Below are 24,431 nucleotides of genomic sequence, written 5' to 3'. Positions count from 1 at the left end.
TATAATACACCATATGACAAAATTATTTTAAGTATTATTTTCATGGATTGAAATTTAGGGTTTAGAGATTGGGACAACTACTTCCCAATAGAAACCACCTCGGAAGGTAGCATAAATTATGATTTTGTATATATTTAGCTTAATTACTATCTAGTTACAGTCTTGTGTTTAACTAAATCATAACATAATCTTAGTAAATATTGAAGGTCTGAATTCTTAATTGTTTTGTTAAATACCTTTTTTGTATTATTGTGGGACAGCAATTTGCACGAATTCGGTAGAATGGCCCATTAAACTCGTGATCCGTTGTGCGAAAATACTCAAGATTCTCTCTAGGTGGCAGTGTTGTCAATGGTATGTTGTTAGCTGACTCCCAGAATAGAAGAAGAAAAAGAACATGGCGGAACGAGGCTACAGTTTCTCTTTGACCACATTTAGGTAAACTTCATAAAATAGTCATTGAATTAAAGGTATCCGATAAACACACTGTTTGTAGTGAGTGTTGTTAAATCGCGGTAAAGAAAAATCTATATGCCGTCTTTAATGTTGGTAGCATTAGCATCTGATGTTGTCGATTCACTGTCATTACCTGGAAGTGCAATGAATCAGCTACAAATTCGATTAGCATGTTGCTAACCAGTTCATACGTGACAGTTTTATTTGTGATGTACGTAAACCAAACTTGCTCAATACAACATTGACAGGTTAGGTACATTTGTTATACCGGCCAATCTCCCATATTATGTTGCGACCGGCTATCCATTGTATAGATGAAAGAAGTGTTGAGGTTTTGCTTGCACTTTTGCTTGCACCTGTGGCGCTTGTGTTTGCTTTGTCTCCTACCTTCATCTTTTCTTCTCTCCTCAATCCTAATTTTAATGCAACGTCTGCGTGTCTTTTCACAGCCCTTCTGGTAAACTGGTGCAGATTGAATATGCACTGGCTGCTGTTGCTGCTGGAGCCCCCTCAGTGGGCATTAAAGGTAACGATTTCCCTTCCATCTTAAGAGCTAACTTAAATGGTGCAACAAATATGTCAGTAAAGAGTGATTCAGTCAAATTTTCAGTCAGGTTATCTTTCATTGTGAATTCAATTGAACTTGCAGTTTTCAACAGGTGCATAAATGTTAAAAGTAGCATTGGTATGTGTAAAAAAAAAAAAAAAAAAAAAAAAAAAAGTTCAGCTACCATATTTTTCATAATTGTCGTAAATGCTTCCAGACAGTGTAGCTCAAGATGAGGGCTGATTCGTTTCCAACATTTTTCCAGCTTCCAATGGGGTCGTCCTGGCAACAGAAAAGAAACAGAAGTCTATTCTGTATGATGAGCAGAGTGTTCACAAAGTAGAGCCCATCACCAAGCACATAGGCATGGTGTACAGTGGCATGGGGCCTGACTACAGGTGGGGATTATCAACTTTTCACCTGTGCAAATACCAAAGTTATTTGTGTCAATGTTGGTATTTCAGTAATTTAGTACTTACACAAAAGGTCAAAATGTGGTATTTGCAGGGTTTTGGTCCGACGAGCCAGGAAGTTGGCACAACAGTACTTCCTTGTGTACCAAGAACCAATCCCCACAGGCCAGCTTGTACAGCGAGTGGCATCTGTAATGCAGGAGTACACACAGTCTGGGTGGGTGACACTTAGACTTATTGTTGACCATTGCTTATTTTAGGATGTGATCATTGACCATTAGCTATAGTGTGGATGGGTGTTGCTTAAGCCCGCCGCACTCCAAGGAACGCGGCCAAATGTGACTGAAGTAGACTGTCACAAAAAAAAAAAATGAGTTGGCGGACTCTCTTGTTTGGTTGATTGCTGCACACCAAGCAATTGAGGAAAGCACATCTACCGGCACGATGCAATAGAAAGCTCCAAGCCTGTATCGGGTTTTGAGGCTCCACATACAATATACTGTACTGTATTATTTGTTTATTGAACCATAAAAACTTGTTGCGATTGTGAAGGAAGAAACGGATTACCACTAAGAAAGCAAATGACAAATAGTGTTGATATTTTAAGAGACTGTTGGCAATGATCAATGGCTCCCTTTGCAAACTTGCATTCATGACTTTTGGTGACATACTCTCCGCGCTTTGCTTTGTAACTGCAGGTATATAGGAAAATATAAATACAGTTAAGTACTTTTGTAAAATACAATATAAGATGTATAGGTACAGCTTGGCAGTGCCGCGGCAGCTGCTGGGTGGTTGGGTCTCGCTTACGCTTTTTTGATTGACTGTTCAGCAGTGTAGCAGATCTGCCTCACAGTTCTAAGGACCCTGGTTCAAATTCAGCCTCGCCTGTTTGGAGTTTGCATGTTCTCTCCATGCCTGCATTGGTTTTCTCCGGGTACTCTGGTTTCCTCCCGCATCCCAAAAACATGCATGGTAGTTTAATTGAAGACTCTAAATTGCCCGAAGGTGTGAATGTGAGTGCAAATGGTTATTTGTTTATATGTGACCTGCGATTGGGTGGCAACCAGCTCAGGGTGTACCCTACCTCTCGCCCAAAGTCAGCTGGGATAGGCTCCAGCACCCTAGCGGTATGGAAAATGGATGAATGGATATTAACCAGTGACGTTGCAATGCCATTCACTGGCATTTTAAATTTTGAATCACAGCAAAACCAGTGGCTGACAATTGGCCACTCATGAAAACTAGTGGCTAAACCCTGCACATTGCGTGACAGTTCATTCGGTTTTGGCCACGTCGTTGGGTATGCCTTACACTATTTTAGGATGCATTCTGTCTCGATGTGATGGCGATGTGATTTTTTTCCCTTCTCTCTCTGCAGCGGAGTGCGTCCATTTGGGGTGTCATTGTTGATAGCTGGATGGGATGAAGACCAGCCCTACTTGTTCCAGTCAGATCCCTCAGTATGCTCAGTTTTTCATTTTATTGAGACTTGACTAACACCCTTGTCTGTCTCATTAATCATAGTTATAATAAGTGGTTGACACTACTAGACTGCATTGATCAAAAATATGATTCCCCAATTCCTTTGATAACTGATGATTTTAAAACTTAATTCAGCAGCAGTGTCTGACTGGGCTAATTGTGTATATATATGAGTCACTCAGTATATTCCATATTATTACAGAAGAGTAATCATTCCATTGCTGACTGTCTCCCTCCCCCCTCTTCCCCTTCCCAGGGGGCATATTTTGCATGGAAAGCCACAGCCATGGGAAAGAACTACGTTAATGGAAAAACATTCCTTGAGAAAAGGTAGCTTGCTTCATACTCAAGTTATATAGTAATTTGCATTCTGTTACCAGTTACATCTCATGGCAAGAATATGGTATGTGTATCTCAAGTTGAACTAGACTGATTTAAAATATTTTGAGATGCAATGAGAGCCTAAAAAGAGTTACATTGGTTTTTGTCAAGTTTTGATGACTTGACAACCTGAATGTGTACATCTATAACTGAACGTGCAAAACCACCCATATTTTATATTCAGATAATTTACTCATTTAAAGTATTACAACCTGAGGTTCACCCCTGAAACTATATTCCCAACGCACTTTAATCTCATTTCAAACACATATTACAACATTCCTCTAAATATAAAGGGCTTGCATATAATTTGATGTAAAAATTAGTGTGAAGACACTGGCACCTATGTTGTCACTTTACAACCTGTAAAAACCCCGATTACGACTCCTTTTATCCTAGCTATTTTATTAAATTTTTGACTAATATATCTGATTGATAATGGATGCAGAAAATCCCTTTTTCTGCATCATCTTGAGAAAGTTACCACCCTGCACTCTACAGGATTGATTTTTGATTGAATTTCATTCTCCAGGTATAACAACGACCTGGAATTGGAAGATGCCATCCACACAGCCATCCTGACATTAAAGGTACATTTTCTTTGTTATAAATGTCCAGAAAAAAAATCTGTCATTCACATACACACCATTTACTGTTGGGTTACAGGAGAGTTTTGAAGGTCAGATGACTGAGGAGAACATTGAGGTTGGCATCTGCAACGAGGCCGGCTTTAAGAGACTCACCCCGGCAGAAGTGAAAGACTACCTGGCAGCCATTGCATGAGCACTCGATGCTGATGTCAATATGTAGACATGATAGTGTAGTAGCCAGCAACTGCATAAAACATATTCCTCTACAAAGTGACCTTTTATGTTGTTTCTAAGCTGATTGATAGGATGTTTTGGGGATTTATGTACTGACTAAAAGCGACCAACTGTGTGCAAGTACTATATTAGGGCGGCCTCTTCAACTCAATAGCTACTTGATAACCCAGTTGCAAAAAAAATAGTTTTATTAGACTAATTGGAAATGTGTTATGGCATACACGTGAAATGTGATGGTTGGCTACTGCATGTCTACTTATGTGGGCTCTGCGTAAAACCTTGTCTTCCACTGACAGCGGACATCCCTAGACTCATACATTTGATTAAAGTGGTTTCAAGCAAAATCTCTTCACTTGAGTTCATCTTAACACAGTCAACCGAAGTCAGCATGATCCAGTGGGATGCTTGATATTACCCCTCTTACACATAAGGTTGCCTGTACAGCAGTTTTATTAAATGTCCCTCCTTTTCCAACTAGGAAGAATTCAGTTTGTATTTTCTCGTGTTGACGGGTTATTCATTGAAAATAAATAAAAAAAAGTTCACGTTGTGTGGGTGTTTTAAAAGCTTTGTCAACGTTATCGTAAAGCGTTTGAACGACCGAACATTGAATGCAACCAGTCTTTCAGCAGCAGATTTGCCGACTGCCGGTAGTGGTACGACCACCTATCTATAAAATGTATTCTTCCGCCTAGTTGTAGTTAGCGGATAATTATTGACCTATTGTTACTTCAAAGCTGGAGGTCATAAAAAGTGTAAGTATGGCTCACATAACGAAATACTGTCATGTTTGCAGTTAGCGGCTCTGATTAACAATTCGGACCTCGGCTCTATTTTTCCTCGCGGCTGCGCTTCTGCCCTGTGATGACGTTTGTGGCGCCAGAAATCAAGGGTTGAGAGGCGGACTACGCCGAGGCGCGATTTTGCGTGTATCTTTTCTATGTTGCTGACGTTCAACTTTCGATGGATTTCAGTGCTGTAGTGACCGAGCGCCCGTCATTAGTGCGTTTATAACTAGCTGGAGTCGACATGGTAGTACTACGCAGTAGCGGCGGTGGTGTAGTTCTCCAACCGGTGGCAACAACTCCGGACAGGAGGTCGATGGAGTTGGACACAAGCTCGGAATTTCTGTCTCTTGTTCCCGCTTTGCAGAGAAAATCACCCCGGTCCACACGAACCTCCCGCACTCTGGATGATAGCCTGGCCAGCCCCGAACACAACCGAGTGAATGTGAGCTAAAGCTTGTTAAGTAGAAATACGACCTCTCTTAACGTGTTGGATATACTGTATGATGTGCTAACTGCACTTGCTGGGATGCCCTTGTTAGCCAGCTAAGCTACTGTAACAACAGCTACGGTGTCAAAGTGACAGTTGGGGTCACTCATAGTACCCCGTTTACTCACAAGTCGCATCTCTCCGAGATATAATTTAAACATAAAACGGGATTTTAGTCCTATGAGTCAACGTTATTTTAGTTAAACATTGTGCAAGTCCTCCTCCTCGCCCCAACTCCCCCCAAAATAATAAAATAAAATAAATAAACAAAGTTTTCAATTTAAGATCGGTCGTTAGCGTATCGTTTCAGGGATGTTTCTATGTAAGCATATGGAATGCTTCATCATACAGTCATCCGTGTCAGTCATTTTGAATTAATTTCTTGTGAGAACAAGGATTGTTTTTTTTATTCAGCATAATAATGATAACAGGAGATTGGGTTAAATAGTGACATTTTCCACCAGTCAATGCGGTCACAAGAAGTCGTTTCCTTGATGTTCAAAATGGAAAGGACACGCCCCTCCTGTACAGAAATCTCCAGTAAAGTTCATCCAAAGCTTGCTGATAAAAGCAGAATTAAACAGAACCTCAAGAAGGACTTTTTATGTAGTCTATGTGTCTTGGTGTTCTGGGCTATAACTTATACACTAATATCTGTGACGGTGTCAGTTGTTAATTTAAAAAAAAAAAAAAAATTTAAACTGTTTTTCTAATAAAAGAAGCTCTCATATTAGTAATAAATCCCCTTATTACCATTCGTTCCAGTGAGCAGTGGAGTGGCTTCACCCCTGCAACATTATTTTATCTCTATATTTGGTTTGTTCTGTCTGCTATTTGGACAATTTTAATGTGGAATTTTAGAAATGTATATCCTTAAGGCTATCAGGCAATAATTTAGTTGTAGATCTTGGTATGTTATCAACTTGACAAGTATGAACTAATTAAATAATTATGTGACTGCTAGGGAGATGGTAAGCAGCAGTCGGGAAGCTGTCTCCATTACTTTACAAAGACCAGAGGACAGCGAGTCAAACTAGAGGTCTCCTTTTCTGACATGGAACCAAAGGCTGGAGGCTACGCCACAAGGTGATTGACTTAAGCCTCTTTCCCACTGGCCATTTAGGCTTATATTTCCCCAGCTTTCAGATGGGGGTTGAAGTTGACCCAAGAATTTGCCAACTACTGACATAGCATTAGAGGCGTAACGGGTAGAAAGCTACCAGCTGTGTGAATTTTAACCACAGACACTGACTGTCCACGCTCCTCTCTGTGGTTCGTATAATTACCATTGTTGAAGTAAATGAGGGCTGGACTTTTTCGGGTGGTTCTCAAATGAATTGTCACAGCTAAAATTTGCCATCCACGTAAAATAATCCAAGGACAGCAGGTAACTAAGTGCTAACATTGACACATTATTGTGGGTTTTGTATGTATCCATATATCCATTTTCTGCATTCAGGAAGTCCTCCAGGCTACAGAAGGAAGGCAAATCATCCTGCGACAAACTGCAAGGGGGTATGTTTAGGCAAGAAGTCTTGAGATGGAGCTGTAATTCTCCAATCTCACATACATGTTTATCAGCCATGTGTTTTTAGGAGAGTATGTTCTCCCAGGCCACCAACCTGGTTTCTGTTAATTTTGAAGATGTTCCAGATGAGGTAGAAGGGACATCCACTCCCAAAAGAAGCCGCGTTAACTTAAGGAGCCCCGAAGACGAGGAGGAACACTCTTTACGACGTAGTTCCAGAATCACCCAACACAAATTTAATTCCCGGAATCAATCCGTCCTCTATGACCGCCTCATCACCAAGTAAGTTTGATGACAATTTTATCACAATGATGATGATAAAAACTGATGAACAGAATAGAATACATCGGGGAAAAAAATAACAACTTATAAATCACCATGTCAACTATGTTAAATTCACAATTTACTGCACTCAGGTGAGTTTGGAAAGGGGTCTGTTTATTAAACAGTGGCTCACCAAATTCTTTCTGTGATTCCCTTAGTACGGCTGAGGCTGTTTTGCAAAAGATGGACGACATGAAGAAGCTGCGACGCAGATTAAACAATGAAGAACAGGTAATGACACCTAATGAATAGCATTTTATCATAGTACTGTTGAAACCCCAGTGTTTATATTTATTGAATGGGTTTGGAGGAGTGGGCCGGCTGAGTAATCATTTTGTTGAATTGATGCAAAATTGTTTTACATGGGCAGCTAGGTGTATATACTCGAGGCAGAGTGAGGCAATCTCTGAAGACCAATGTGGACAAAAAGAATGCCAAGGAAAACCAAGGTGAGGGCCTAATGTATTGTGTGTTTTCATCTTTTGATAATAATTGGGGTCCAAGTTCATAATTACCTGGTTGTATTATGGCATTTTGCCTGCGCTTGGTTAGAATTATGCTGATTGCAAAGAATTGATAGGGCTCGAGACTGCGACCAGAATGTGACCCTTTTTTCAGTGTGTGGGAGTAAAGATTTCATGTGGTTGCACTTTCGCAAGTGCATGCTTTAATGCTCCCTTCACACAGTCTTGCTATATAAAGACATGGTGGTTGAAAGTTGCCGTCTTTTTCACTGCTTTAGTCAATCTCCTCCACCCGCATGCTCTCCTTTCTGAAGGTAGAGATCTCGTGATTATGAACGGCATGTGCGAGCCCGGCCCCCTCGCCACAACGAGAGCATGTCTCGAATGGCGGAGCAGTCACAAGCTGGAGAAAGTCTGTGCTTGCGAAGTGTCCCTGCCATCATGGGGCGAGGACGTGCCGCTGACAAGGGCATAGATAGCACCGATACCCACTCGGATTTATCATCACATCGATCCATACCCTCCACATTTTAATCACCCCTCTTACTGAAGTTGGATCTCCAACTCAGCAAGGCAGACGAATCTTAGAAGTCCGAACTCATGCTATCTGCTTCTCACGTAAAACACTACCTGTAGAGCTACATGTTTTTTTTGTACGTTTGTAAGGCTGAGAAGCACTGGGAGCACACAACTCAGGCCTTACTTGTCGCAAGCGTTAAAAACGACGACTGTGGAAATTGTACACACCATCATCGTTACGGGTCTCACTCCCCACACTGTAAAACGTTTGCTCAACTTAAAATTAAGTAGCAATTTACACTGATATTTGTGTATCTATCTATACTTGGGTAGATAAGTCTTGTGGCGTATACTCAACACTAGCTGAATTGAAACACCTTCAAATGTCTGTGGAAATAATTACATCTTTTCTTTTAAAACCTTAAGCCAAAACCTCATTTTTTACGGCATGCGGTTAGTGGCTAGTGTCCTAAAATCGGGTAGCCACGCAGTGTCTGTTGTATAGTTTCGGAAAAAAAATAAACTGCGGTTTTTCATATATAAAAACATTTTTATGCTGTATGCACCAGAGGGAAATCCTAATAATTCTATTTCTGTTATTTGAAATGTGAATTTCATTTACAGTTTACATAATTATTTTTATTTATGGAAATGTGTAGTTGTTGTTTTAACTACAGTTCATACATCCATCCATTTTCCAAGCCGCTTATCCTCACTTGCGGGAGTACTGGAGCCTATCCCAGCTGTCTTCGGGCAGGAGGCGGGGTACACCCTGAACTGGTTGCCAACCAATTGCAGGGGACACATAAACAAAGAACCATTCGCACACACATTCATACCTACGGGCAATTTAGAGTCTTCAATTAACCTACCCTGCATGTTTTTGGGATGTGGGAAGACACCGGAGTGCCCGGAGAAAACCCACGCAGGCACGAGGAGAACATGCAAACTCCACACAGGCGAGGCTGGATTTGAACCCTGGTTATTAAATCGTATAGTAAGGCTGTTGAGGCAAAATGAAGTGCACTGGTTGGCTGCAAACAGCAGAGGGACTGTTTATTGAGCACATGTAAATTAGCTGCGGATAGTTATGGTGCATCTCTGGCCAGTATTATTCTGCTCAATACAAGTAGGTTATTGAAACAGGACCCCAGGACTTTGAGATGTGAATCTATTGATTTCTTTTAAAGGAAATGTTATCAAATACCCATCTCAAATACCTTGTTTGTTTTGATTCACATCGGGGATGAAGGTGATCATGATGAAGAGGATGAGGATGAGGATGACGATGATGATGATGATGAGGAGGAGGAGGAGGACATTGAGGATGACATTGACGATGATGAGGATGCTGTGGATGAAGAAGACAACCAGAGGCGTTATGACTTTAGACAGCGAAAAAATGTAGTTCTCTACCAGGCACCGCAAGATGGTAACGTCTTATTTTTCACATGACCATTTTATTTAATTTGACAGCATGTTGAAGGTTCAAAATGTTCTTCATTTTGTCATTTCAGAGCCCAGAGAAGCTAGAGAGACCAGAGTGCCACGAAAGCGCACAATGTACTTTAAGGACCATTCATCCCCCACCAGACACAGATTTCCCTTCAGCTCCACAGCCCCTCGGAGTCCTTACAACAGGAGGAGGACCAACCGGTTAGTAGGACAGCTAAAATAATGAGCTCACAGAACTAAGACCATTAGACATGTAAAATGTTCATTCTGCTCAAACCTTTTGTGACAGACCATACATGTTTCACTGATACTGTCCTCATATAACATAAATATTTGTCTCGACCCATTTTCTAATGTTGCTCTCTCTGTTAGTATCAGCAATGCATGTTAAATCATTCCTCAATTCTTTTCCCTCTCCAATTCTCTTCCACCATCAGGAATAGTACTGAGAGGTAAGATTGCCCCTGCTTGTCTGTTGTCAGGTAGCACTAATAACAAATTCACAGTAAAATGTGCCAGTATTTGTTTAAAATGTCATTAATGAATAGATACTTTCTGATAATCCGTAAACATTTTTGTTTAATGTAAAATAGCATGACTTCTCAATGGCATCTCATGTTTTTTTATTGGTCCATCATAATGGTTGATCGTCTCCATAGGTTGGATAAATTTTTTTTTTGTTGATTTTTTTTTTGCGTCATTTGTACTCGCAGGAGGAGACATGCCCTCCACAGTAGCGACTCCACGTCCACTTCTTCAGAAGATGAGACGTTTCAAAGGAGGAGGCGTAAGAGCAAGAGTAAGAGCAGGAGCAGGTCAGTCACCAGGTGAGAGCTGAGGCACAGCACAAATTCAGACTTATTAAGCTTGACATGTTTGCACTTCCTGTTGTATGGTTTAATAAAGCATATTGCGACTATAATTAGAATCTGTTAGGTTTTCTTTCCTTTGTTTCTCCGCAGGTGTCTGCCTATGAACATTGTGAAAGATGACTTGCTGGGAATTCACAAAGATCGCATAAAAACTGGGGCAAGTCTCGCTGATGTTGACCCCATGAACATTGACAAAACGGTGAGCAAAGAGGATGGCAATGTAAATATTTAGGTATGTCCCTGTAAAGTTGAAATAAATGTCTTCTAAATTTGACATGTCACAGAAAAGAGTCTTAACAACTGTGCCAAATTGGAATGATTAAAAAATATCCAAGTGTATAAGATGAGACTTTGAAAATTGTGAAAAGTCAAGCCCTTCTCTAAGCTCTCAAATGCTCTGGGCTTGTTTGCTGAATGTGCTGAAACCACGCCCTGCTCAACTGTCATCTTTCTTTTGCCTCCAGATCCCTATGTGTTTGACCTGCGGAAATATATCCGCTTTAAGCCTCAGGTGGCTGGTATATATCCCATTGGGTTGTCGCAGAGATTTCTAGGCAACGATGAGAGGCGCTAGCTCGCGAGCTAACTGGGTCTTCTCTTGGCCTACAGATGGGCAGTGGTGTCCGTGGTGTCACCTCCTCACTTAGTTTTGCGCCGGATAAGTGCTGATGCGAATGAAGGCGCTCAAGTTGTTATATGGTGGGGTAGGGACGATCATGCCGGACAACCAAGTGCATCACTTGGTTGGATCACTTGAAGTATAAAATTGTCCAAATCAGGAAAACTGAAAGGTGAAAAACTGTTTTAACGCTATATCTCCACAATAGCCTTTTTGCATGTAATCTCCCTATTTAAGGACTTACCCAAACTACCCATCACAGACGTACATCGCCCTTGTAAGTTTTCCGAAGCACCAAGCAGCAATTTAGAGAAGGGTTTCAAGATGAATGACCCACTGATATGAAAGAAGTCAGTATTCTTCCTAATGTTTTGGTTACTTTACATATAGGTTAGCAATACACTAATAAACAATCCCGATTAGTGATGCAATATGCGTGTGGTATTGTATTAATGTTGGTATGAACATTTCCAGCACGGAAAAAAGCTCCCAGTGTAAATGTAGGGCTGCTGAACATTTTCCTCCATTTTACTTTAATAGAAGCGGATGTCATCATCGGATATGGCAAATCTTTGTAATCCAAAGGTATAGTTAATTTTTTGTTCCAGGATCTCTTTCTTTAACAAGTTTATTTCTCTTTTTAATTGAATGTTTTCATGCACTGCGGTGTCCAGGAAAGCTGGTTCTGGAACAGAGCAATACACATAATAATGAGAAAGTTAAACTGCTGGGAAATCCGTGGTGTCTTAAAACACTGTTGGATGACATGTGTATATTGGAACAAAACAATGTCCATGGTATTGTTTGTGTTGCTTTTGGAATAATAATAATAAAACAAGAACTTTTATAAGGATCATACTCTGCTGATAACTCGACTATGATTGCACGGCTGTCAGTTTGCCAAACAGTAAGAGGATAAACCATAATAATTGCAGTGGATAAGACGTTACACCGTTACGTGCAAAGAGTACGTTGAGTTCATCTTGAAAACAATTTTGGAATTTTAATACACTTAGTGACATATGCTGTAACTGTATAAATGGTATTTACAGGAAAATGTTTGTTTATTCTTCTGCTTTCTGAGACTGACAAACAAACTATGACATAGGTACGCTTTGACAGTATCGGTGGCTTGAGCAAACACATCTCCTCCCTGAAGGAGATGGTGGTCTTCCCTCTGCTTTACCCAGAAGTATTTGAGAGGTTCCACATACAGCCACCCAGGTAAACAATGTTGATATGCAACTACATACAATATATGTACATAAGCAATGCTTGGCAACTATAAAGTGTTAGGCGGTCATTTAAGGTAGTTATGTAGTAATCTGACCACAATCTAACGTCTTAAAAAATATATGTAATAAGGGTGTTTGTTATGAGATTATTGAGGATATCTGATTGCTACCCTCATGAAGATTTTAAACAGATACCCTTTATTGACGGCATTCTCCAACTATTAACTTGATTATAATACATTGCTCATCATGTTTTCTTTTGGCTTGTAGGGGCTGTCTATTTTACGGTCCCCCAGGCACTGGGAAAACCCTGGTAGCCAGAGCATTGGCCAACGAATGCAGTCAGGGAGAAAGAAAGGTGTCTTTCTTTATGAGGAAAGGTGCTGATTGCCTCAGTAAGTGGGTTGGAGAGTCTGAGAGACAGCTACGCCTTCTGTTTGACCAGGTAAACCAAAATCATCAACACAATTTCTTTCATCTTTTGTCAAGCCTTCATCACCGATAAAATCTCACTCTTGCTTTATTTTGGTGCACCTTGAATTAGTTTATATTTACCATTTAGCACTTTAATATGCTTTCCCTTCAACACTACATTTTCACTTTCATCTAGGCTTACCAAATGCGTCCATCTATAATTTTCTTTGATGAAATTGATGGTTTGGCTCCAGTGAGGTCCAGTCGTCAGGACCAGATTCACAGGTGAGCATTGCTCCTTGAGAAGACAAGATGTTTTTTACACTCAGATTTGCATTTGTGAAGCCAGGCATCACTGGTGTCAGAAGAGTTTTCCTGGCTCAGTCTCTGTTCTAGTTAATTCCAAATCAAGTTTCTCCACCTCAAAGTCATTCAATCATGTTTTTATTGAGATAGTCTGTTACGACTAAGTTGGAAGTATAGAATTGTCCAAAATATCTCCATTAGCAGAAAAAAGTCAGATTCAGAGCAAGTGTATGGCCACAATATCATGGGATTATATTTGTAGAACCACTATGCTTCAATGTATTGCTTTGTTTGGACACACCTGTTAATTGTTGTCTATAGTTCCATCGTGTCGACCCTTCTGGCTCTCATGGATGGATTAGATGGCAGAGGAGAGATTGTGGTGATTGGTGCCACCAACAGACTAGACTCCATTGATCCGGCTCTCAGACGCCCGGGCCGCTTTGACAGAGAGTTTCTCTTTGGCCTCCCTGACAGAGAGGTACTGACATACTGAAGATATATCAACTTGGCCCTCTAGAACCTTGATTCTCCAGACATTATTAGCTCAAAGAATGAATACATATAATTGAACCATGCTATATCTGTGTGGGCAGAGGCCAGATTTAAGATTTTTGGTTCTGTAATGCCGTTGCTATGATCTCATTTTGTCTGTCAGGCTAGAAGGGACATTTTGAAGATCCACACCAAACAGTGGACACCTCAACTCTCTGAAAATTTCCTGGAGGAGCTGGGTGATAAATGTGTTGGTATGTTTGCTAGGAAGGACATTGTTGTAGAAAGAAACATATGTGTCAGTGTCGGTCTTGTCTGGACTAACATTCAGATGTCCCTTCGACACATAGTCTTGGAATACATTTTTAGATGTTTTTTTTCAAATTTCGTAATCATTTTAATGCCGGTACCGCTAAAGGTTTATTACCTAAAGAATACAATGAACATGATTCCATAATACTTTGTCATATTTGACATGCTTAAGCTTAATTGTGTTCCCAGTGACTTTGGTTACTATCAAGAAAACCATGGAAAATGGCTAGATATGTTTTGTTGTCATTGTATTTGTCCCAACAAATGTACCTTTAGTCGTACAAGGACTTAAAAATGAACTGCCTTTCCCTTGCAGGTTATTGTGGAGCAGACATCAAGGCTGTGTGTTCAGAGGCGGCACTATGTGCACTACGGCGGCGCTATCCACAAATTTACTCCTCATCAGAGAAACTTGTGCTTGATGTTGATTCTATTGCAATCACAGCTAAAGACTTCATGTCTGCCATGTCCAAGATGGTCCCAGCTGCACAGAGGTAAAAGCCACTGATGAAATCTGTTGTGCCTCTTTATTTGTATGTATAATTATTTTTTTAACAACTTTTTTAATATATTTTTTTCTGAATGGTAATATCACACATTACTATTCATTTACCTTTCATTTACATTGTTTCCTGTTATACAGCTGTACATATATTTGGTAACATACCGTCCCCTCCAAAAGTATGAGAACGGCAAGGTTAATTCCTTTATTTTTGTTGTATACTGAAGACATTTGGGTTTCAGATCAAAAGATGAATATGTGACAAAAGTTCAGAATTCCAGCTCTTATTTCATGGTATTTACATCTAGATGTGTTAAACAACTCAGGACAGCGCCTCTTGTTTGAAGCCACTCACCTTTCAAGTGAGCCAAAGTATTGGAACATGTGACTGATGGGTTGTTTTTAGTTGTTCAGGTGTTGCCTTTTATATTGATTTCTTAAACATTAGATAGTGCTTGTTTTTGGCTTTGGGTTTCAGCTGTGAAAACTGCTTTTGCTGTTATGCAAACATGAAGAACAGAGAGCTGTCTATGGGAGAAAGGCAGAGAGAGCTGTGAAGAAACAGACACTGCCAACCTTCACAGACACTGCCAACCTCCACAGGGCAGGGGTGAAGGTATCACAATCCACTGTTCAACGAAGACTTCAAGAGAGGAAATATACAGGCCATACCACAAGATGCAAACCACTCATGAGCAAAAAGAATCAGAAGGCCAGATTTGATTTTGCAAAGAAGTACAGACATGAGCCTCAAAAGCTTTGGAACAAAGTTTTATGGACTGATGAGACCAAGATTAACCTCGACCAAAGTGATGGAAAGGCCAAAGTATGTAGAAAAAAAGGATCTGCTTATGATCCAAAACACACATGCTCATCTGTGAAGCATGGTGGAGGTAATGTCATAGCTTGGGCTTGCATAGGTGCTTTTGGAACAGACTCACTTGTCTTTATTGATGATGTAACTCATGATGGTAGCAGCAGAATGAATTCTGAAGTCTACAAAACCATTTTGTCTGGCAATTTACAGAAAAAAGCTTCCAAAGTAATTGGGAGAAGCTTCATCATGCAACAAGACAATGACCCAAAACACACTGCCAACACAACAAAGGACTTCATGAACTCGAAAATGTGGAAGGTCTTCGATTGGCCAAGTCAATCACCGGACCTTAACCCAATAGAGTATGCATTTTACCTCCTGAAGAGGAGACTGAAGGGAGAAACCCCCAGAAACAAACAAGAACTGAACGAGGCTGCAGTGAAGGGTTTTTGCTCACTTGAAAAGTGGGTGGCTTCACACACACGGTGCTCTGTGCTAGGTTGTTTAACACATCTAGATGTAAATACCATGAAATAAAAGCTGGAATTCTGAACTTTTGTCTCATATCTTTTGATATGAAACCCAAATGTCTTCAGTATCCAACACAAACAAAGGAGTTGATCTTGCCATTCCAATACTTTTGGAGAGGAATGTATATACAGGTGCTGGGCATACAATTAGAATATCATGAAAAAGTTAGACTTTCATCAGAGAACGTAACTTTGGACCACTCAGTAGCAGTCCAGTCCTTTTTGTCTTTAACCCAGGCGAGACACTTCTGATGTTGTCTCTTGTTCAAGAGTGGCTTGACACAAGGAATGCGACAGCTGAAGCCCATGGCTTGCGTACGTCTGTGCGTGGTGGTTCTTGGAGCACTGGCTCCAGCTGCAGTCCACTCTTTGTGAATCTCCCCTACATTTTTGAATGGGTTTATTTTCACAATCCTCTCCAGGGTGCAGTTATCCATATTGCTCGTATACATTTTTCTACCACATCTTTTCATTCCATTCGCCTCTATTAATGTGCATGGACACGGAGCTCTGTGAACAGCCAGCCTCTTTAGCGATGACCTTTTGTGTCTTCCCCTCCTTGTGCAAGGTGTCAATGATCGTCTTTTGGACAACTGTCAGGTCAGCAGTCTTCCCCATGATTGCGTAGCCTACGTAACTAGACTGAGAGACCAGTTAAAGGCCTTTGCGGGTGTTTTAAGTTAAGGAGCTGATTACAGTGTGGCACCAGGTGTCTTCAATATTGCACCGCTCCACAATATTCACATTTTCTGAGATACCCAATTTGGGGTTTTCATTAGTTGTCAGTTATAATCATCAACATTAAAAGAAATAAAGACTGGAAATATGTCAGTCTGTGTGAAATGAATGTATACATTATACAAGTTTCACTTTTTGAATGGAATTACTGAAATAAATCAACTTTGTCATGATAATCTAAATATATGACCAGCACCTGTAGTATAGAATGTTCATGAACAGAAAATACTAGTAATATTACATGCAATTAGAGAGACAGTCAAACAAAATGTTTGCTGAATATGATCATTAGGGCTGTAGTGTCACCAGCCAAGGCTCTGATGCCTGCAATACGCCCATTACTGAGTGCCGCCCTGCAGGAGATCCTCCACACTGTCAGGAAAGTGTTCCCACATGCTGAGCAGGGCTTTAAAAGGAAGAGGACACCAGGTACGGTCTGTTTTAAAATGTCAAATCTCTTTCCTCAATCAGTCTTCAGAACTGTGTGTTTGTTTCCAGGTCAGTGTTGCGTGTCTGATGACGAGTTAATGTTCAGTGAAGATGAGGAGCGATCTAGTGGACAGACTCCTCAAAAGAAGACACTCTCAAGGGGAATCCTCAACATTGAAAGGTTTAATTAGTTTCCGTTCTAAATGTGATTGGTTTAATGAACTCTTACAGGGCTCACCACATCTTTCCCTCTGTTAATTTGTGTGTAGAAGTGCATTGAGTCAGCCAACCTCTTACCGTCCCAGGGTGCTTTTGGAGGGTCGGCACGGCTCAGGTCAAACCTCCCATCTGGCTCCTGCTGTTCTCCATGCTCTGGAGAAATTCACAGTGTACACACTGGACATGGCAGTTGTGTTTGGAACCAGTGCAATTGCACCAGAGGAGGCTTGTGCACAGGTACAGTTATCACTGTAATAATCACTCATTCATTGGGAATGGGAGAAATAATAGATTCTTAGATGGTCACATCGAGATACAGATGAAAACAATTCTGAAATGATTAATGTCTTGCATCTCGTCAGCTGCATCTTGTGATGCAAATTCTAAACCAGCTAAACTAGACGGGTTTGAGACTGCGACCAAATATAAGAATTTGAGAAGGGGGCCAATACTTTTTCACGACATTATATATATCTATTCATCTATATCTATCCAGAACCTGTTTATAGCATAGACATGTAGATTTGTGCAAAGTTAAAAAGCCCAGACGCCTTTGAAGAGGATTGTATAGGAAAACAAACTATCATTAAAATAAAAGTTCAATAATTGCATTCGTAATGATTTATACATGTTCGGTAAAGCCTTTGTTTTTGTTGTTTTTATTTATTTTTTTATTTAATTGACCTGTTTTGTCTGCCACAGCTTGCTGTGGACAAACTTGTTTACAGTAAAAGATTTAGCAAATACCATATCTCGAGTCACTGTCAATCTTTACTTCGTACGAAACTACAGTACGTTATGCCATGGTCATAATGTACCTCCTCAAAAAAGCGTGCGTCCAAATCATGTTCTGGTGCGACCAACTGAAAAGGTTGGTTGCACCAGTGCTACTTGTGCAAGAATTAGTGGAGAGCCCTGCTAGATAATATAACATTTTTCTCGTTTGTTCTGTCTCTGGCACTCTGAGACAGGTGAGCACGTCACACATCAGTGACGTGACATCAGTAAGAGATTATTCACAATCCCTTAGTCATTGATAAGAGTAATGTGTGAACTGGTTTGTCTACGATAAGACTGTAAAAGAGCCTTTTTCAATTATTAATCAGATCACTCTGTACTTATTTACAAACACATGTTTGGCAATAATTTAAATACACACAATTAAAATACCACTGCTGGCTTTTTGCAATGCTGAGAAACATTTGTTGGCCAATGTTATATTCTAATTTATAAATCTTTCATTTTGTTTTGATAAATCATAATCAAATTGTGGGGTGACCAGAGATCCTACCCTTACTCATTAAGATAGGTGTCAATGTTGCAGCTTTGTCAAATTCATTGGGTTCTGGCCAAATATGACTGCCAGAGAGAATGTAGCTCATGGGTCCTTTGGGTTTACTGGGGATAAATGTGCTCCAAACACAAATAGCTCGCAATTGTATATGTAACCATGTCCTTGGGACCCCCATCTTTCACAGTGTGACCTGAATCTTTACATAGGCTATTTGACATTGTATTAGGTACTTTATAAACCCAATACTAAAAGTAAGCATGCAGCCAGCTGTTGATTTAGTCTTATTTTTTAACATTCTATGTAGGTAGAGGTGTGTAAAACCTTTGCATTAATTATTGTTACCACCAGCCCTAGTTTTGTTTTTAGTTTTTGTTTCTACTTGGGAATGCCACCACAATTCTCAATGCAATTTTATGACCAGTTTTATATCTGTAATGTAGCAATCTTCAGCCATCTGTGATGCATTGATTGAAATGTTTGTTACAAGTTCATGCCACAATGTCACATGCTCTGCAGATTTTTGTCGAGGCCAAGCGGACCTCTCCCAGCGTCCTGTACGTCCCCCACATTGGACAGTGGTGGGAGACGGTAGGTCCTGCATTAAAAGCCACTTTCCTCAGTCTACTTGGCTCCCTCCCTGCATTTGCTCCTATACTGCTACTGGCTACCTGCAGTCTACAGTACTCTGAACTCAGTTTTGAGGTATGAAAATCAGTGAACCCATGTTGGGTTTGGACTGGTAAATAATTGCCTCATATGAAGAGAAAATACACCGCTCGCTCTTTAAGAAAGTTCATTCACCTGTTTTCTCTGCAGGTTCAGGAGTTGTTTAAGGTAGAGTATGGGGAGGTTTACCATGTCCAAGCCCCTTGCAGCCGAGAGAGAAGAAATTTCTTTGAGGACCTGATGCTCAATCAGGCTGCCAAAGCCCCTGCCTCTAAAAATAAATACTGTGAGACAAACTCAATGATTTTTGTAGAACATTGTTATATTTTCGACCAAATTTATTGAAAACACAACTGTTGACTTTCCATTATAGTATCCCACTCCTTGGAAGTCCTTCCTGTTGCCCCTCCTCTGCCACCACGTCAGCTGGCGGAGCAGGAGGCCCGAAAATTGGCAGAACAAGAGGAAGACAGCCTCAGAGAGCTCCGCCTCTTCTTGCGGGATGTCACAAACCGCCTGTCCCAAGATAAACGCTTCAAGGCTTTTACAAAGCCTGTAGATTTAGAGGAGGTGGTTATTCCACTGTAATTCCTGCTGTGTTAGTCTTTGTGAATGCCAAACTTGCTTGTTGCTTCATTGTCGATAATGTTGAAAGGTTTCACTTTATTTTACTTTAATATTCCCGCTGGGGGGCGCCAAAGTCAATGTTTAAACATGTCCAAAAATGAGTTTGAGTTGCTTTGTGTGTGTGCACTTTCACATTTTCTAGGTTCCAGATTATGCTGCTGTGATAAAGAAGCCTATGGATCTGTCAACCGTGCTTTCAAATATTGACCTCCATCAATATATAACGGTTAAAGACTTTCTTCAAGATGTAGATCTCATTTGGCAGAATGCACTTGAATACAACCCAGACAAAGACCCCTCAGGTACACTGTATCAACACTCTACGTATGCCTTGCCTCTTTGGAATAAAGTACTGATTAGATCAAACAACCATTCTGATCCCTTTTGTAAATGTTTTCTTTTTCTTACAGACCGTCAGATTCGGCATAGGGCCTGTGCACTGAAGGACACTGTGCATGCCATCATACGACATGAATTGGATGAAAATTTCGAGAAGATTTGTGATGAAATCAAAGATTCACGCATCAATCGAGGTGACTGCGTGCGTGCGTGCATGCACTTCAGACAGAAGGCAAAAGTGATAGCTTTATCCACGCAACTAGATATACCCAAATGTGTTATCCCAGTTTAAAATAATGGGGATTGACATCACTCGGTGATGTATGATATTGTTCAGCATCTGTGTCAGTGTTTTTTAATTTGTTTTCACCTTAATCTTGTTTGTCCACAGGTTGCTCCACTGCACAATACGCTCCCTCCTTTTACCATGTCCTCCCTAAACAGGCCAAACTTATGACTGAGGCCAATATGGCTGACAAGACTCCACAAAGAGAGCTGGCCAAAGCCACAACTGCGCTGACTCCTAGTACAACTTCCTCTACGTGTATTACACCTAAAAGCATGGGTAGAGGATATGTGTATTTTTGAAAATTAATAACTCTTTAAGTCGCAGCAATCAGTCCTAATAAATACCTATCTTGATCCTCCAGTGCAGAGGAAGAAACGTCGGAGGAGTCGCTGGGCCTCTGGCTTCTATTCAAAGAAGACGTCTTCCTCGTCTCCTCAAATCTCCAAAGAGTGTATGCACTTAGTCTCTGATAATGACGATGACGATGCAGATGAAGAAACTGAGATGGAGAAGGGAATGATAACAGAGCTTGACGAAGATGAAGACAAGGAGGTTGAATCGGTGGTTAAAGCTACTGTGAAAGACAGTACTCAGAGTGAAAGCGAAAAAAGGGGTGCTGAGGACCAGGCACCAAACGAAATAGAAACAGTAGACAAACATCAGCCAGCTGTAGAATTTACAGCAGACAACCCAGTCAACGTTGGGCGCAGTACAACAAGCATTGAAGGGCATAACCAGGGACAGTTGGACACAGGTTGTGGTCAAACATGCACCCAAAACCTGACACGGGAAGCCAACAGCGAGATCGCAGGACAGAAGCCTAAGCCAGTGGAGGTGGTCACAGACAGTACCAGCACAGACCACTCTGAAGCCCTCAGAGGAGACAAGGACTCTTGCCCAGGTTTGGGTTCATCGCTGTGATTCTCAAATTACAAAAGACTAGATTTCCACAGAAGCCTCATTGTCTTCTTTTACTCCAGGCTATGTTCATTTTTTTCACGTCGTTCTGTGTTTTATGTCATAGAGAGAAACATGAGGCGCATGACCCGGCCCTCAAAGAACACTGCTCAGCAGCAGCAATTTGATATGGAAAAAGTTCTGCAGATCCGTGACCAGGAAAACCCTTCATTGGTAGTGGACAGGGACAAATTAAAGGTGGGATACTGATAACTGCTCATGGTACTTGAGTGTTACATCATGGCTTAAGAGAATGTTGCATGAATAATTTTTTGTTCTTATCAAGGAGCTATTGGACAAAGTTGTGACTAAGACTGATGGCTGTGAGGTGCACAAGTTGGAGAAACTCTATGCTCTCCTCTGCCAAAGTGTGTACAGACACAGAAGAGACCACCACAAAGCTGCATTAATAAGGGTTGGTATAGCTCTGTTATGCAGAGGACAGTTACTAATGCTTATGAGTGATGACATCGGTCCCCTCCAAAAGTATTGGAACGGCAAGGTCAATTTTGTTGTTTTTGTTGTATACTGAAGACATTTGGGTTACAGATCAAAAGATGAATATGAGACAAAAGTTCAGACTTCCAGCTTTTATTTCAAGATGTGTTAAACAACCTTTTGTTTGAAGCCACTCACTTTCCAAGGGAGCAAAAGTATTGGAACATGTGACGGGTGGTTTCTAGTTGCTCAGGTGTTACCTTTTAGATTGATTGCTTAAACATTAGATAGTGCTTGTTTTTGGCTTTGGGTTTCACCTTTTAAAACTGCATTTGCTGTAAAGCAAACATCAAGAGCTGTCTATGGGAGAAAACCAAAACATTTTGAAGCTGAGAGAAGAGGGAAAATCGATCAGAGCTATTGCACAAACATTGGGCATAGCCAATACAAAAATTTTGAATGTCCTGAAAAAGAAAGAAGGTACTGGTGTACTGAGCAACAGACATGAACAGGTCGGCCAAGGATGTCAACAGCAGTTGATGACAGAAACATGGTGAGAGCTGTGAAGAAACACCCAAAGACAACAGTCAGTGACATCACTGCCAACCTCCAAATGGCAGGTGTGAGAAGAAATATACAGGCCATACCAATAGATGACCACAAACCACTCATCAGCCAAAAGAATCGGAAGGCCAGATTGAATTTTGGAAAGAAGTACAGAGATGAGCCCAAAAAGTTTTGGAACAAAGTTTTATGGACTGATGAGACCAAGATTAACCTCTACCAAAGTGATGGAAAGGCCAAAGTATGGAGAAAGAAAGGATCTGCTTGTGATCCAAAACACACAAGCTCATATGTGAAGCATGGTGGAGGTAATGTCATGGGTTGGGCTTGCATGGCTGCTTCTTGAACGGGCTCACTAGTCTTTATTGATTCTGTAACTTATGAGGGTAGCAGCAGAATGAATTCTGACGTCTACAAATCCATTTTGTCTGGCAATTTACAGAAGAAAATGCATCCAAACTAATCAGGAGAAGCTTCATCATGCAACAAGACAATGACCCAAGACACACTGCCAACATAACAAAGGACTTCATCAGGGGGAAAAAGTGGAAGGTCTTAGCCTGGCCAAGTCAATCACCACACATTAACACAATAGAGTATGCATTTTACCTCCTGAAGAGGAGACTGGAGAAAGAACCCCCAGAAACAAACAAGAACTGAAAGAGACTGCATTAAAGGTCTGGAAAAGCATTTCAAATGAAGAATGCAACAGTCTGGTGAAGTCAATGCGTCGCAGGCTTGATGCAGTTATTGCAAGTAAGGGTTCTGCCACCAGATATTAAATGATTCAGTTTAAGTTAATTTAATAATGTCTGTTCAAATACTTTTGCTCATTTGAAAAGTGGGTGGCTTCAAAAAAAAGCTGCTCTGTCCTGAGTTGTTTAACACAAATACCATGAAATAAAAGATGGAATTCTGAACTTTTGTCTCATATTTATCTTTTGATCTGAAACCCAAATGATAAAAAAAAAAAGAAAAACAAAGTAATTAACATTGCCCTTCCAATACCTTTGGCGGGGACTGTAATAGCCAATAACCATGAATGATTCCAGTGTTAAGTAGTTCTGTTGTGGTTATTACTAATTCTATGTCCTCATTTGGTATTTTCATTCGATAGGAGTTGGAGCAAGAGATCAACGACTTCTGTTAACAATTCTAAAGGAACAATGTGATATTTTTAAATAATTATGCACATTATTCTGAAAGAATCATGGCCAACACCCTCAGCTATAAAAAGATCCAACCAGTGGTTCCATTCAAATATCTTTGAGCATAAAGTGAATCTTTGTCTTACCGTTTGTATCTATTTAAATAAAAGGCTTACTCTTTATAAATAATGCGGTGTATCCTTCTGTTTAAGAATATTAAAAAATGACTCACACAATGGGTTTTACCTACAACGCTCAGCAAGTCAACTACTCCAATTGATTGTCATGTGGAGATGTAGTCTTCTGCTATTTTTTCCCTTTAAATACATAAAAAAAAGTGTTGACCTGATGGAGAAACCCATTGAAACAAATTCAGATGTTAACATTCAGTTTGTCTTCACAAAATTAAACCAGATTTACAATTTTGAACGACTGAAAATATTAAGTTACGGAGCCCCTAAAGGGACATGGAAAATAAACTTGTTTCTCATTCTAACTAGGAACTTTCACATTAGAATGAAACTTTCTCGTTAGAATGATAAACTTCCTCATTCGAATAAGAATTTATTTTATTTTTATACACCTATTCCTCCCCATGTCCCTTTAGGGGCTCTGTATTAAGAAAGCAACATGCTCAGTTTTAAAAGAGAAAAAAAAAGTGCAATGTCAGTTGTGGCCTCAAGTGGCTTCTCGTGCTACCCTGACGGGTCATGTAAGGACATTTTGGCACGGAGTCGCCAACTGAGACGTAATACAGCCTCCTTACTTGCACTTTTAAATGTGACCACGTTTCATTTGAAGTAAATTTTAAAAACTCGCCAGAATGACTATTTTCTATAGAATATTTATATTGTGGTATTTTCTTATTTCTATTTTTAACGCACTGAAAGTCGCAGAGGAATGACGTCAAACGGTATCCGAATAATGACGCTGATCATTGTTTAAAAAAA

General features: G+C 40.4%; 2 protein-coding genes and 1 non-coding gene across 4 annotated transcripts; all 3 read left to right on the top strand.

The window, feature by feature from the left end:
• Window positions 1-363: 363 nt before the first annotated feature.
• On the top strand, window positions 364-4,656 carry LOC133402002 (proteasome subunit alpha type-2). The gene is made up of 8 exons (XM_061675545.1): window positions 364-438; window positions 906-982; window positions 1,269-1,401; window positions 1,511-1,633; window positions 2,798-2,879; window positions 3,158-3,231; window positions 3,815-3,872; window positions 3,949-4,656. The coding sequence occupies exons 1-8, from the start codon at window positions 398-400 to the stop codon at window positions 4,063-4,065; spliced, it is 705 nt and encodes a 234-aa protein (XP_061531529.1). The 5' UTR covers window positions 364-397; the 3' UTR covers window positions 4,066-4,656.
• A 347-nt stretch (window positions 4,657-5,003) lies between these two features.
• LOC133401205 (ATPase family AAA domain-containing protein 2-like) lies at window positions 5,004-23,645 on the top strand. 2 transcript variants are annotated; one of them, XM_061673899.1, is made up of 30 exons: window positions 5,004-5,336; window positions 6,346-6,467; window positions 6,841-6,896; window positions 7,026-7,191; window positions 7,392-7,464; window positions 7,604-7,682; window positions 9,469-9,648; window positions 9,734-9,872; window positions 10,109-10,123; window positions 10,385-10,498; window positions 10,634-10,742; window positions 12,271-12,386; window positions 12,668-12,842; window positions 13,008-13,096; window positions 13,439-13,598; window positions 13,776-13,866; window positions 14,241-14,418; window positions 16,804-16,940; window positions 17,010-17,121; window positions 17,210-17,396; window positions 18,970-19,155; window positions 19,270-19,405; window positions 19,493-19,689; window positions 19,889-20,048; window positions 20,157-20,279; window positions 20,477-20,650; window positions 20,736-21,275; window positions 21,399-21,529; window positions 21,618-21,746; window positions 23,451-23,645. In XM_061673899.1, the coding sequence occupies exons 1-30, from the start codon at window positions 5,136-5,138 to the stop codon at window positions 23,481-23,483; spliced, it is 4,308 nt and encodes a 1,435-aa protein (XP_061529883.1). In that variant the 5' UTR covers window positions 5,004-5,135; the 3' UTR covers window positions 23,484-23,645. The 2 variants fall into 2 exon arrangements, with proteins under 2 accessions (XP_061529883.1, XP_061529884.1); XM_061673900.1 differs by lacking the exon at window positions 10,109-10,123.
• On the top strand, window positions 18,479-18,584 carry LOC133402225 (small nucleolar RNA SNORA5). Its single transcript, XR_009768501.1, has one exon. It is a non-coding gene; the product is annotated as a small nucleolar RNA SNORA5 (small nucleolar RNA).
• Window positions 23,646-24,431: the final 786 nt, after the last annotated feature.

Source organism: Phycodurus eques, chromosome 4 (genome assembly GCF_024500275.1).
Source record: "Phycodurus eques isolate BA_2022a chromosome 4, UOR_Pequ_1.1, whole genome shotgun sequence".
NCBI lineage: Eukaryota > Metazoa > Chordata > Actinopteri > Syngnathiformes > Syngnathidae > Phycodurus > Phycodurus eques.
The sequence above is the reverse complement of the archived record's forward strand: the minus strand, read 5'-3'. Positions and strand labels throughout refer to the sequence as shown.